The following is a 16,329-nucleotide window of genomic DNA, read 5'->3' on the forward strand; positions in this document are numbered from 1 at the left end:
AAGAATTAAATAGATTGCTTTTAGTAATGTATTTTAGTTTACATTTTGTTTAAATGATAAAATTCAAATTCGTATTTAAAAAATTTTTACTTTTTTAGATTTCAAAAAAAACACATTGTTTCTAAAAAATAATGCGCCGCAAGTATCATGCGGTACCTTTTAGTAAGTACCACATGTGATACTGACTTAAAGGTACCACAACATTCATAATTAAAGATAATGCACCGTAAGTAATATTGTGCGCAAAATAACTTAGGACACTTTGTTTTTTTTTTAGAAGCAATGTGTTTTTTGAAATTTAAAAAATTAAAATTTTTTTAAATACGATTTTGAATTTTATCATTTAAACAAAATTTATTATTCAAACTAAATTTTCAGGCCATCCGCAATACATCAAAACATGTCTAGAAACTAAGTTTTGTTGCAAATACTTTGTGCCTAACTTTTAACATTTCTAAAGGCTATATATAACTAATTTATTGTAAAAAACAAACTTTTACACCTGTAACTTCATGATATGACTAAATATTTGTTGGGATACGCAAGGGTTAAGGTAAGGGGGTGGTATTTTGCATAAACGAAAATTTTATAGATAGACAATATAACTTTTTATTTTTATTCATGTATCTGTACAAATATGTACATGGTAAGTAATTCTAAGAGGCGAAGTTGTTTCGTCCTAAAAGCCCTTCCCCCCTCCCTTCCCTTCTTTACAACATGCTTAAACCAGTTTTTTTTTTCTTTTTTCATTTATTGTTCATTTTCATACAATATTAAAAAAAAATAAAAAAATACAAATGAGTATATCAATGAAAAATAAAAAAGACAAAGAATTCACGCAGAAAACCGCTAAGATTTAAAACTAAACTTTTTTAATATTTAGCTTATTTTGGGTGTTTATGGTGTTTAGGGTGCTTGTAACAATCTAATGATTGGTAAGTTATTAGAAATTGATTCCAATGAATATATGTTCATGCCCATAGTTTTTAAGTAAATATTTTTTCTTCTTTTTCTTTTAACACTTTTAATTAATAGACTTATGGAATCTTCGTAAGATTTTTATAATTTTTGGATATAAATTCCGTCGTTTTTTACAGTTGGTACACTTTGATTTTAAGTTTTCTTTTCTTTTTGTATACTAGACATTTTGGTATTCAGTTGTTCTACTTTGTGGTTAAACATTTTTGATATTATGTTCTTGCGTAAATATTTAAGCTTCTTGATTATTGCTATTGTAATTTTTGCCGTTTTTAATTTTTTTTTTCCAGTTCTTTAAAAGTGACAGAACTGAACTAAATGTTCAATTCAGTTTACGCAATATTTATTTTAGCCATTTTGAATCCTTTATTATTATTATACATTTTATTTTATCAGTTGATAAATACTTCTTTGTGTACCATAAAAGTTCTTCCTGTCTGTCCTTCGTTTTTCAACTTTGTAAAATGTACAAACAGGTTGGTAATGAAGACAAAAAAAAAACAGGTTAATTAAAGGTTTACATACATACACATATACAGATCTACACATACATAAATACGAAGATACAAACACACTTTTATGTACATGTACACAAAAGCACATACGTACACATACACGTACGCATAGACATATACGTACATCTATAAATAAATAGATACATACACACATATACTTGTATGCAAACATATACACACACACATAGTTTATTTATTTATTTTCAGTTTTTTAATTTTTATTATTAATTTTTTTCTATATTATTTTTTGTTTTACAACTTTAATATATATTTATAAGTAATGGTATTATAATAACAAGAAATGTTTAGCATAATATATGTTTTAATGATAAAGTAAGATGATGTACAACGAAAAAATAAAAATAATATTAATAATAAATATTAAAAAAAATGTCAAGCACAAAAACTCGCAAATATATATATATAAAAACTTGTTAAACTTGTTTACAAAAACTTGTTAAAAATCCGAAATACTATTACATACTATAACATATGCATTAAGTATTATTTTGACATAAAAGAATTAAAAATATAAAAATGTGTCTTCGTTATATAAAAGGATTTCATTAGGTGTTTTTTTTAAATTAAGGGTAATTTGAATCGAAGAAGAAATCAAAGTTTTTCAAAACTATTCAGTTTCAAAGAAAAGATATCACGGGAAAAATATCGGAATACCTACAGATTAAATGGGGTTTGGTCAGCAGGTTGTCTGTAATTGTACTTCCAACGGAATTAGAAATCGCTAAAAGCTTTTTGTACAAGAAACATAAATCTATGAAAGAAACTCGCAAAAGAATTAAATGTGTTAAAACATTCAGAAACACGGGACTAAATTAAAGTCTTTTTGAACTGGTGGTAAAAATAAAAGTCTTTTTGAACTGGTGGTAAGCCGGCGCGTTTAACTTGAGATAAGTTCTGAAATAACGGTTTAAAACGTTTTTATTACTATTACTACTAAACGTTTTTATTACTTATTACTATTTAACGGAACACCAATGAGATTATAAAGCTTTTGTTAGTGGTTTCATGTTCTCCCTATTTAAATCAGTAGTTGTATTTAATTCCATTATTTCAGAACTTCTTATCAGTCGTTGTATGTATACTACCTGCATGTTTTCCCTATACGTAATATACGTATAATAGCCACATCACAATTCCATAATCGGAATTTTTATAAAAATTAAATTATAATTATACTTATACTGCAGAAAAAGTAGGCGGCGTATTTAAAAAAAATCTTGTTGAGAATTTCTAAATTTAAACTTTTATCTGAATAAACTTCTCTATCGTAATCATTATTAAAAATGTATTATGTTATAGACAAATTAAGTTCTAAGTCAACGTGATGTTTTGCTTTTCAAAGCAGCAAAAAATGATATAGCATCACTTTAGAAAGTTGTTAATGACATAAAGGAGTCTAACCAAATATTTTCCTATGCATTATTCAATCAAGGATGTACTATCTCATCAGTTTACTTTCAACCACAGTGATCCCACTAACCATTGTTATCAGAACAATTTTTGTTAATCCTAGTAAATGATAAATAACTAATAAATAAAAATAATCCTAGTAAATTATAAATAACTAAAAAATAATAACTAGGATTAACAAAAATATTGGCAACTGAGATATTGCCACATTCGTGCCAATATACTAGTAGCTGTGGTGTAATATACTAGTAGCCGCGTAGTGGTTAGAGTTCCGGCGCCAGAATTCGAGGTTCGTGGTTGAAACTGGCTCTGATTATATATGCAACATTGTTAAGGAATGAGGTTTGAACTTCCTGATTAGATACTATTCCGCCGTGCTTTGTGATTAGACAGTAAGGACTTCTTGGAGCACCAAAATATAAACAACGACAATAACAAAAATATCTAGTTTCAGACGTAAACCAATAAAAAACGTTTGTTTTTATTAATGGCTTTACATATTTATACTCCATATTTGAATATGTTCATATATATATATAAGGAATGAGGTTGCTACGCAAAAAATGAGACTGGGAACAACAAAAACCCCAAAAAGTTAGCGCACCCAGCCCCAAATAGAAGGGCCATAAGTCAAATTTAAAATGTTCATCAGTAGGTACGGTTTTCTTCTAATCATCACCTTCTGTCGCACGTAAGTATATAAGTGGGACCTTCAGCCGAAGCATAGCATTTAGCATATCATAATGACTGCTCTATCTCATAGTTACTGTAAAAGAACATCTAACGTGAAACAAGCATCTTTTAACAAAGCCCTGAAGACTGTCGATCTATGAAGTCTGGTAGAGAGCTGGCTTTACGAAAAGTATTTTTCAGTTCCTAGGTACCCTCGACTGTCCTATGTAAAGCAGTTTTAAGTTTTTGATCACTGCATGTAACAGAACCTTCTTCTTTAGTAATTAAAGACACACTGTTGTTTAGAACACATGCCATGTTTGATGCCTGATAAACAACACACAGTTTATTAGGTATTTTTCTTATAGAAAGGGAGTTTATTTTTTAAGAAAGTTAATGAATGTTTTGTTGTGGCATTTGGTAGGATTTTGTTCATAAATCTCTTAAAATTTTCAGAATCAGCAAAACTGAACGGTACTCAGTAGCAATTAAAGTAATGATCTCATGATCAACTACTAATTGATGCCGATCTTGAAGCGGACACTTTTTTGTAACCGCCTTCTTTGGAAGAGTGCGAGGTTTGAAGGTTACATCTCTTGTGGATCCAAAAGGACCTGCCTCAATAAGGTTTAGTTCTTCCTCTACTTGTGATCTCCACTCGTTATTTTTCTTTTGGAGTTCGATGAATAATTTCCTATGTTGTGTTTGTGCTTTCGCAAGCCAGTAGTATTTGATTGTTTTGTGGCAAGCTTATTTCAACAAGTTTTACACAGAGCAGATTCTCTTGGAAATGTAAAAAGCACTTTAATAATTATAAAAAAAGCTTTTTTCTTTGTTTCTTATAATTATTATTTTGTTTTTTATTAAAAGCAACCAAGAGCAGGGACGCTCCGAACTCACTCGGGGCCTGGGGCAAAATTAAATTTTGGAGGTACTTACGAAAAAATGTCAAAATAATTTTCGAAAAATTGTTACCAAAAAAGACTCTTATTTTTGCTTTTGTCCTAAAACTGTGGGACTAGTAACTAGAAAATGTAAATTTTATTTTATTATTATCAGTTATATTATGTTACAATTAAATGAGAAAGTAAAAAACTGCTTTTCTTTTTTTTTTACGCAAAGATGACTATAACAGTTTAATAATTTATAGTTTTTATAATGTCCAATTAAAAGAAGTGTTAAATAGTGAAGCCGTTTCTGTTCTGTTACAAAACATAATTAACTTTTTATTAATTTTAATTTGCTGAAAGATCATTTTTCTGTTTGCACTGACGTACGAATTGTAGAGTGTGTTCAAAGATAAACAAGACATTATTATTGAATGGATGAAAAGAGGGGGGGGGGGGATTTATCTGTCTATATAATTATTATATAGACTAGGTACTAAACGGATGAACATGTACAGAATATTAAACATAAATGTTAGTTAATAGTGCTTACCAGTATTTTTGTTGAGATAATCCCTGATTAAAGATGTTGTAAGAGGCATAATAAATGAAGATTAGTTTAATTTAGTTGTTGAATGTCGAGCACAGAACGAAAGACTATAACAGGCGAGAATTAGGATACCGCTTAAGATTTAATTAAAATAACTATATCAGATGAAAAATTAAAATGCGGAAGCGATACCACACAATTAACTAAATTAAAATATCGATACTAGATAAATTAAGCGATCAATATGATGTAATACGATACCACACAATCCTTTATAATTTCTATTATACTATATGAGTTGATTATATAGAAGATCTCAGTATTATATAAATTTTACTACATATCAGTTATTATATAAATTTATTATTTCAAATTATTAATTGTAAAGTGCCTCGTACTGGTAGAGCCCGTCCAACTTCTTGAAATGAAGACATTATAGAATATTGTTCATAAGCAGTTTTGAGAATCACATCAGATGGAGTAAGTATGTCTCTTGATATCGGCAAATACAGTTGAGATAATAATGATTTCATTTTTGAAAGAAATGACTTTTTAACTTTATGTATTGCCCATGATATCTGCCAATAGTGGTGAATACCAGCTAGCATGTGCGTGTCAAACTTGATTCTGTCAATAAATGATTACAGAATCGAGTTTGACACGCACATGCTAGCTGGTATTCACAACCACTCTCTTGACAGAAAATTAGATTACATAGTTATCTGTCTTCTCTTGTTTTTGGCTTTTTTAAATTTTTCTTGCTTATTAGACGTTTATCTGTTGGACTATATGGAAGAATGATTAAATAGTCAGATACACATGTAATGCCGCAATGTAGTTGATTGACACCTTGCCCAATATCAAAGTATCTCCACAATTTCATATGTTCTTCAAAATACTGCATTGAATGATACGATCTGACATTTTTGAAAGCTTCACCTGATAACGATGTTTTATCACCATTAATTTTTAATTCTTTTGCATTACTTACGCTGTATTAACGTCTTCTACTGTAGCCAAGCCACTGTCTGTATCTACTGTAGCCAAGCCACTGCCTGTATCTACTGTAGCCAAGCCATTGCCTGCATTAATGAAACTGTTTATGGTGTTTTTTTCCTGCCTCACTCTCACGATTGCATTGACACTTACCTTTTGATGGCTCGTTGTAATCTGTTCTTAATAATTGAAGATTCTCATCTTTGCAGAATTTAGGAAGTGCCGCAAATATATAACTTCCATGATATGAACTAGCATCATCGGACTTAGTGAAAATCTTTGTTTTCACGGGATTAATTTTCATGAATTCCTTTAAAACGTGTTCAGATATACAATAGCTACTAGCCAGCCCTTGATCACTTCGATAAATTACTAGGTGAAAAACTTGTTTGGTTATGCCATTATCTCTTTTTATAAAGAACACATTGACGTGCATACTCATGCCTTTCTTTTAAAAGTAGTCTTTTTGACATTCTCTCTCTCTCTCTCTCTCTCTCTCTCTCTCTCTCTATATATATATATATATATATATATATATATATATATATATATATATATATATATATATATATATATATATATAAATGATGTTAGAGTATTTTAGATTTGTTGCTCTGTTCTTTAAGAACAGATTGCTCAATGTTCTTAAAGAACAGAGCAATAATAAATTAGTAAAAACACTTATCTAATTTTTTCTTTCTTCTACACAGTGTTTCTCCATCAGTAGATTCATCAGGAAAAATCTTCCTGATGAACACTGTGTAGAAGAAAGAAAAAATTAGATAAGTGTTTTTACTAATTTATATATATATATATATATATATATATATATATATATATATATATATATATATATATATATATATATATATATATATATATATATATATATATATATATATATACAATAGTAATTGGAAATGTATGCTTAAAATTAGCCATTTGTTTTGCAGCTTTGAAGATGAAAAGATATTGTCTAGCTAATCTCGGTCGTAAGTATAGCATGTGATTTTATGTTTTTCTACACTATCAAACATTACTTTGGTCACACCGCATGCAACATCATGCAGCAAACCACTAATAAAAACACAGTCCAAGAAATGTTCACGTTTTGAATGTTAAGTTTACTTCTTTTGAACTTAACTCTTTTTCTGATAGAACTAGTCCAACACTAAATGTTTGCCATTTTCTCGCTTGATCGACTTTTTTTGGAAAAAATATGAGTTACTTTTGAAAAAATACTATGACCTACATGGGATAAAATTACAGTTTTGCTCAAAGAATCGCTTACATTGTACAAGTTAATATATCGTGCTAGTTCAATCGAAAATACTTTTAAATTTTTCGTCAACAACATCATGTATAATGGTTTTTTGGTCATCATGCATAATGCAGTTTTAAAATATTAAAGTGCTTTGACACATCTCTTTCCAATCGCTCAATGGTGAATAATCCATCAATAACATCCCAGTACCGCCTATATGGATTGCAACCACCTTGCTGATTCAAAGTGTATTCTTTATAGTTTATTATATTGAGTTCTAAAATTGAAAATTAATAAAACAATCGTAAATGAAATATCTTTTTAAAAACTAACTATTATATATTAAAAAAAAAATACATAGCATAAAAAGATAAAAATATTCTAATATTCTAATTCTAAGTTCTTTCTCATCAATAATAATCATGGAAAAAAAATGCGATAGCCGACAAAGTTTACTTATTTGCGAAGTGATTATTTTTATTATTTGTGTGATTATCTTTATTATTTTTTTATTTAATTCATTTTGTTTTGATGAACATGAGCTTTTTATACTATTACTCACTACTCAAGGCACGGCCAAAGTACTGTAACTAGTAATTTATTTTTCAATTTGATTCCTTAATAACAGTACACAGAGGAAGCGTATTTTTTTTGAAGGCAATCAAAAATATATTAACGTGGATATCATCAATTTTTGTCAAAGCAATTATCAAGTAAATTTGGGATTCAGTTTTACGATAATGCAAAGGTTGTTGAATTAAGTGTATCTAATTTATAAAATATTTTCATCAATAATATATAGAATAAAAATACATATAAGACAGGCCCGTAGCAACCGGGTGGGTAGCAGGGGCATTTGCCCCCCCTCCCCAATAATTTTTCAAGTAATAATTTTGAAGAAATTGACTAAAAAATGACTAAAAAAAAAAAAGGGTCCTTGAAACTATTTCAATATAGTACTGCCCCCCACCCACCCTAATATAATTTTTGTTCCTACGGCCCTGTAAGATATACTTCTTTGTAAGCAATTAAAAACATGATGTCCTTAATATGTATCCTTACAAAATTTTATGATTTTTTTTTTCATTTTTTAAATTGATTTTTTTAGAGGCTAATCTAAGATTGCACGTAAACTTTTTTTGTATATAGCAGCTTACACTTTTATGAATATATTTCCAGTCAAGGTTTTTTTCAAACTTTTTGGCTTCAGTTTTTAAAACGGTCTAAATTTGGAATAGTTTTTTTTCAAAACGTGTTTAACACGGCTGATTTTTGTGATCTTGTGGCGGCTGGCTGTTATAAACAAGTTGACAAAACTTATTAAAATAAATAATATTTCAATTAGCTTCATAAAGTATGACATTATGCAAAATAAGCAAATTGACTAAAATTTGTCCAATTTTCAAAGTATTGCAATGGCCGAACAACAAAATTAGACCAAGATATTTTGGATTTGTCATTGCATTTATTATACAAAGCAGTTATGTGAATAAAAACTAAATCAATGACATTTAGTATTTGCAACTGTCTGATTCTTAGAGACACTGACTCTTAAGTAAATAAGCTAATAAAGCTTAAGTTACATTTTTAATGCATTGTATAAAATTTAGAACATGTTTCATTACCTTACACCATGATTAAAATAAACTATTAGGTTTGATGCCGGCTCTAGCCCAATAAACATCATTAGTAAGTAAGGTGGCGTGAACTTCCTAATTAATTGCTTTTTAGTGGTGCTCTATAATAAGACCCTAAAGTCATTTGGGAGCACTTTAACTGCAAACTGCAAAAAAAAACTACGTTAACATGGCTGTAAAAATACCATAACTGTATTATAAAAATACGGGAACAGCTTTATATTTTAATGGTTTTAAATTATTGCACACCCTGGTCATATTATTTTAAACGGGGGAAATAGATATTCATATTTTTTTTTTTTACGCGAACTCAACTTAGTTGTAAAAAACTTGAAAAATAAAACAGTAAAACTTAAATCAGTTTCAATATTTAAATAATTTAAATAACTTACGTAAGGAGTCTTCCATAAGGCACGTACGCAGGTATGGGGAAAGGAAAGGTTACCCAAAACGTATCAATGCATCCAAAGTGTGTGTGTTAAAGCAGGGGCGGAAAGAGGGTTTTTTTTTTTGTTTTTTTTTGTAACTATTTATTTTGCCGTTTAAAAATGTTTAATTGCAAATACATTTATATAAACTATTGGCTGGAACAAGAAGAAGGCGTATTCAGCCTTATCGCCTAGCCCCATTTTAAAAAAATAATAGCAATAAATTCTACATTACCGTAACGTAAAAAAATATATAAAATAACAAATAGAAATGAAAACCGAAAATAACTAATATAATTAGAAATAAAAGTAGTTTTTTTTTTTTTAAGAAGTGTTGAAAACAATTGCTAAAATGTTTAACAAATATATTAATAAAAAATAAAAAAGTCAAAAAAATGAAATTTCTTGAGGATATAAAATAACAAGAAATGAAATTTCATAATTAATATAACCACTAGATAAATTATTAACATCATCAGTGATATTTTATATATATTTATTTTTATTTTAAATATTTTGTATTAATTTATATTAATCACTGATACAATTAAATTTGGAATCGGCCCGGGAATTTTACATTTATCCGGCCCACATCAAAGAAAAAGAAAATATAGAAACGGGTTAAAAATTGATAAAACCTCAGAAAAAAAAGAATCTATAAAGAAACGGGTTAGAAATTGATAAAACATAAGAAAATATTCGAATTTTAATTAGATAAATTTTGAGGAAAAAAATTTGACCGACCTGTTTTTTGACCAAAGTGATTTAGGCCGGCTCACCGGCCCAAGTTCAATCCGACCCACCGGGAATTCTCCCGATGCTCTCAGGGGCCAGTCCGCCACCGTATTAAAGACAGCGAGTAGGTACGCGGTATGACCATCTTTTGTTCTCTATCTGGCCTAAAACTTGACTTCTACATGATTTAACAAAAGCACTGAATTTTACGAGTTTAAAAAAACAATGCGTTATGTAACAGAGATATTTCGAGACTTCGACAAATCTCTGTTACATATCTGATTTTTGTTGAAACTTTGACGTATCATATCTTTGACAGATAAATGTACACAAAGGGAATGGAGTCGTTGAAAGTATAAAAGTGAGTTCAAGGGGAAGGGGTCTTAAAATTGTGGTACTACTGCGTACTTACTGTGTATTTACTATAAATGCTCCTTAAGTTACATATAGCAACATCAGAAAAAGTGCTGAAAAAACTTTTAAAAAAATTTAATAACTCGGTTTTATTCTTTGAACTCTGTCAACAACGCACGAATGAGCTGCGGTACAGAAATTCGAAACGTTAACTTAAATTTTAATATTTTTAAGGTAGGCATTATTTGCACGCGCGTACAAATAAGAAAAAAAGTTATTTGTACACGCGTACAAATAATTTTCTCTTAATCGTGCGCACGTACAAATAAGAAAAAATTATTTGTACACACGTACAAATAAAAAATTTTTTTGTACGCACGTACAAATAAGAAAAAATTAGTTGTACGCACGTAGTTTAACGCACGTACAAATATATGAAAATGAAAATACTGAAGATAAAATATGCCCAGAAAATGGTATAAGGCATTAACCCAAACCCCCTTTTATATGTGACGTGACATTATTTTTAAATAAAAAGTTAACTCTGAGTTTGTAAGCTAAAAGATCACTAATTCTTCTTTGATAAGAGTTTAAATTTAAAAAAATTGGCAACTTGACACTGTAGCTAAACCCCTCCCGCATGCTATATTTTGTGACACTTTCTAACACACCTTTTCCTCTAGATTGTCACATATTATTTGAACAGCCTCTATTGGACATCAAATAGACGCTTGCACAAGAACCAATAGATCAGTGGTTCAAAGCCACCTCTAGGCAAATTTTGCGATATCGGTTAGGAAGGAGGCGTGTATTTCCTGTTAAATGCTATTTCGCAGTGCTCTGTGATAAGACTCTAAGGACTTTTGGGGGCACTTATAATAAAATTAAAAAAATAGATTTGAGATTTCAATTTGTTTACTGCTGGAAATTTAACATTTACTACTTTTCAAACTTCCACAAATCTTTCTATTAAATAAGTTGCCTACCCTACCCAACGAGCAAAACAGATGATTACATTATGATTTTTGTTTGGATTTACGGAAAGGGGATTTTGATCGTTCTGGGTTTCAGACTGGTCTGAAACCCAGAACCCAGAAAATTGTCTCATCTAGTATTTATAGAGATTTTTAAAATAATATTCAATAATATCTCTGTCAAATACCATCTTGAAGACGATAAAAAATCTCATAAGAAGTTATCCAAAAAAACTAATAATACTAAGTTTTGTAAAATATTGGATCTGTATTGAAATTAGGTGATGAGGATAAGTTTTTGATAAGAAATGAGTATATTACCTATAGAAGGAAACCAAAGAAGTTTCAGCATTTTTGGGTATAAAACTACATAAAATATTTTTGTTTTTTTGTTGTTTTTTTACGAATTAAGAATTTGCAATTTTGCTTGCCATTTCAACGATGATAGTCCATCAAAGTCTTTTAAATTTTTGTTTTTCAAGTTTTTCCAAGATTTGGGGCTTTGCGACATAACCAAAAATTTAGAATACCGGGTATTAGTTTTTTCAAATAATAGCTATGGAAAATACTTGATCGCAAATAATGACTCTAGGAAAATGTGAACAAAAATGAACGCATGGTTTTGCAAGCCTCGTAATTTGATTAATATGATTTTGTGTGTTTTAGCCCATACTTATTAGCATATGAGAGAGTTTTTTTCTTGAGCAAAATTTAAAAAAATAGCGAGATTTATTTAATATGCCTATTGCAGATGTTATTTTTGATTCAATGTGTCTAATAGGATTTCACCATGATAAATTTTCGTCTATTTGAACAGCAAGAAACTTTGCATATTTTTTCCATTTTATTGTTAATAAGCAAATCCGGAATTTTTAACGGTAAAATATTCACTACTCTGTTTTATAAAATAAAATATAGTTAGTTTTTCGCAGTTAAAAGATAGTTGTTTTGCTCTGAACCATAAATTAAACTTTTTCAGTTTTGTATTATTTTGATTATAAAATAAAGTTGTGTCATCTGCATACATTGTAGCAGATACTATAGATGGTGCTTTATACATATTATTGATATGAATTATAAAAAATAATGACCCTAAGATTGAGTCTAAAGGGACCCCACATTGAATTTGATATCGGAACAATCAATAGCATGTCATGATATCGGAACAATTAAGAACGTGAAGCCAATATTTCTTTGACTTACCTAGAAGTATTAATTCGAGAGAACGCAAAAAAGTTACACATTATTTATACAATTCCCATTATTTATACAATTCAATAATCTTTTAGATTATTGCAAAATAATCTTAAAAAGTAATTAATGATTCTTAAAAAATGAATGACCTTCCAAATAACTTTGACTATAACAATACAGTCAGGTTAGGTTACCCCGGTAACATTATACTTAACCAATTATGTTTTTTTACTCTAAACAAATTCCTTTGAATCCAAAGAATTTGATAACTGATTAATCCGTTGTCATTAAACTAACGGATATTCTGCTATAGTTGAAAATTTTAACGGATTGAAGTCCGTGGATATTATTCTTTTTCATAAAAGTGATTTATTACGTTAGGGGGCATCTATAAAGTACGTACGCAGTAAAACCAATGGTTTCAAAATCCACATTCCCCCTTGAAGGCAGCTGTATGCTTTTAACGACCCATCCTTTTACTGCTTACGTAAGCATTATCTATTATAAAAAAAGTTTCTTAAAATAAAATCAAACAAAATGAAAACTTTTTGTTAAACCTACATTTTTTTAATTTAAATCTATATTTTTGTTTATTTAATTATAAAAGAGGCAGTTAAAAAAGGGTATAAATTTTCTTTATTTATAAAGGGTATAAATTTTCTAATTTAAAAGGGTATAAATTTTCTTTATTCAATTATCAGGTAACCAAAAAAGTTCGTGCGGTTTTTCCGTATATAATAAAAATACACAAAACGACAAAAGTAAGTACATTTATTCATCAAAATCGTCACCATTAGCATCTAAAACCTTTTCCCAACGTAAAACAAGCTTATTTATTCCACTTCTAAAAAATTCTCGGTCCTTTGAGTCTATAAAAGCTTTCAACTCCATTTCAACCGCGTCCTGGTCTCGGAACTGCTGTCCTTTTAAATGATTTCCCAGGGAAAGGAAAAAATGGAAATCAGTAGGGGAGAGGTCTGGCGAGTATGGTGGATGAGGCAAACTCTCCCAACCAAGGCTTTGGTGCTTGTCCTGAGTCACGCGAGCGGTGTGCGGTCTCGCGTTGTCGTGGAGAAGCAGAACTCCTCTCCTGTGCACCAGTGCAGGCTGCTTTACATGCAACAGGTCGTGAACTCGTTGCAGCTGTGCTGAGTAGACCAGTCCAGTAATGGTTTGGCCTGTTGGGAGCAGCTCGTAATGCACCACACCAGCTGTAGTCCACCAAATGCAGAGCAAAACCTTCCGCTCGTGGAGATTGGGCTTGGGTGTCTTTGGGATGGGGTCATCGGGGGACAACCAATGGTAGCAACGCTTGGTATTGTTGTACATTATCCATTTTTCGTCGCATGTCAATAAACGATCAAGAAAAGGCTCAACATTGTGGCGTGATAAGAGTGATGTGCAGATCGTAAGCCGTTTCTTCTTGTTGTCGATCGACAATTTGTGCGGAACCCACCGACTCAGCTTCCACGCTTTCCCAATCGCATGCAGATGAAGGCGGATGGTTTCAACACTCACAGCAAACCTCACTGCAAGTTCTTGGCAAGTTTGGCTGGAGTCAGACTCGACAGCGTCCTTCAGTTCATCCTCATCAACCAACAATGGGCGTCCAGAACGCGGCAGGTCTTCGATGGACTCATCTTCCGAAGAGAATCGCTGAAACCACTTCTGTGCTGTGCGTTCACTTACTGTACCTTCTCCAAATGCTGTGCAGATGTTTTTGGCCGCTTGTGTTGCATTCCTTCCAAGTTTGAACTCGTAAAGTAAGCAAGATCGAATAATCGTTGGTTGGGTTGCCATCCTTTCTTTACACAAAACCTTTCCTGTAAGCTCGTTACAAGCCTACACTATATATGCAGCAACTGCGCGTGACACACGCGTTCTATTACGCAACAAAGCTACTTGCCTTGTGCGATGTGATGGTTGTAAAAAATGCTAAAAACAATTCAATTACCAAAAACCGCACGAACTTTTTTGGTTACCTAATATAAAAGAGGCAGTTAAAAAAAGGGTATAAATAGACAGGCAGAAGATCCAGAGAAAAATTGCCTCATCATTTGTTACAAAAAAAAGAGGATAAAATATTAGTAAAGGTTCATGAAAAAATTAGTCAAACTGCTTACTTACTCGCCGTCTTGAACCAGTGCCGTACCCAGCAATAGTTTAGACGGTAACGTTACCGCCCAATAAAGCGGTAATTTTTTTTATTTTATGGATTTTTATTATTAATATGACATAAATAAACATTAGTGTATTAATATCATACTAGCAGTAAGCAACCTGTAATACGGGTTAGTAATAAATAACTAATAACAAATTAACTTGATATATTTTCGGAAAATATAAAATACAAATTCATCTATATATAGGGCTGTGATTGTCCCGGTTTTTCCGCTGAAGAACTAAAAGTTTTATTTAGTTTTGCGCTTTCTTCCTTAAAAATCGGGACAATGGCAGCCATCTATATAAAATAATCTTTTTGGTTTTGCTTGCTTTCATTAGTCAAGGCCACTTAACTTAAGTTATTAGATTCTTTTTAATAACAGCAAGCACCAGAGAAGGAAAGTCAAGTACAGCTCGCCAACACCTAAAAAAAAAGAAAAAAAAAAGATCATCTCAAACTACAAAAGCGTTATTTTACATAGTTATTATATTGTTTTAGAATAAGTTTATTAATAAAGGGGAGCATTATTTTACATATTTATTGTGTTCATGAATTAATAACTCGTAAAACATTTCTTAAATAAGGTCATTATTAACTATGGTACCAAATAATACATAAGAGCTTAGTAATAACATATTACTAAACAGTAATAAAGTGTTCCAATAATGCTCCCCTTTATTAATAAACTTTCATTAAACAGAGAGGAGACAGACAGTCTTTCAAAGGCACTGTGTTAAAAAAAAGTTACAATAAATTATTATATTCATAACTTTTTTTAATGACAATGACAAAAAATATATATATATTAGCAAAAAAAATATATATATATTAGCAAAAATAGCTATAGCACAATTAACCATAAAAAAAAGGCTTTTTTATGTTACCACTAAACAAAAATATTTATACCTTAATCGTTTAGAATTCCAATTTCTTCATAACTGTTAAATAATGATTAACGCAGTAAATTTCATATCATATGAATTTACTAAATTAAAACCATGTTTTCAACAGTAAAGCAAACTAATATAGCGATGACAACTAAAAAAAAAACATTCATTTTTAGGATAATTTAAATCAGTTATATAAAAAATTTAACAAAATTTGATTTAAAAAAAAAAAAGTAGTAACTAATATTAGAATTAAAATATATAACAAATCTGAAAATAGTCTAATTAAAATAGTCGTAAAAATTGATAACAAAAAAGTTATTATAATAATCTTAAACTTATCATGGTATCGTAGAATATCTGAAAGTAATGAGAAGTTGAGTGTAATAAAAAACAGATATAACACAAGGTTAAATTTCATTGAAAATATAAATATTAGCACTTATCTGATGGGTCCAAGAAATTATAATTGGTAATTTATAAAAAAAAAAAAAAAAAAAAAGTTATGTAGCTTAATAAATTCTAATATTTACATTTTCAAAGTTTTTTTAAAGACCTAAGTGAATAAAAAACTATAACAAACCCTGGTCAACATTATGATTGTTACCATGGATACTTGCATCTTCATGTAAGGCATTATACTCTATACTTCTCAGTTTGCTA

General features: G+C 29.9%; 1 protein-coding gene across 1 annotated transcript; it reads right to left on the reverse strand.

Annotated features, from left to right (window-relative positions):
• Positions 1-13,386: 13,386 nt before the first annotated feature.
• On the reverse strand, positions 13,387-14,415 carry LOC136076091 (histone-lysine N-methyltransferase SETMAR-like). The gene has a single exon (XM_065789555.1). The coding sequence runs from the start codon at positions 14,413-14,415 to the stop codon at positions 13,387-13,389; it is 1,029 nt and encodes a 342-aa protein (XP_065645627.1).
• Between the last annotated feature and the right edge of the window lie 1,914 nt (positions 14,416-16,329).

The sequence above is a fragment of the Hydra vulgaris genome, chromosome 02, assembly GCF_038396675.1.
Source record: "Hydra vulgaris chromosome 02, alternate assembly HydraT2T_AEP".
In the NCBI taxonomy this organism is placed as follows: Eukaryota; Metazoa; Cnidaria; class Hydrozoa; order Anthoathecata; family Hydridae; genus Hydra; species Hydra vulgaris.

What these genes read in the sequence shown, in the direction of transcription:
- LOC136076091 (XM_065789555.1), bottom strand. Translation starts at nt 14,415, where the DNA reads ATGGCAACCCAACCAACGATTATTCGATCTTGCTTACTTTACGAGTTC.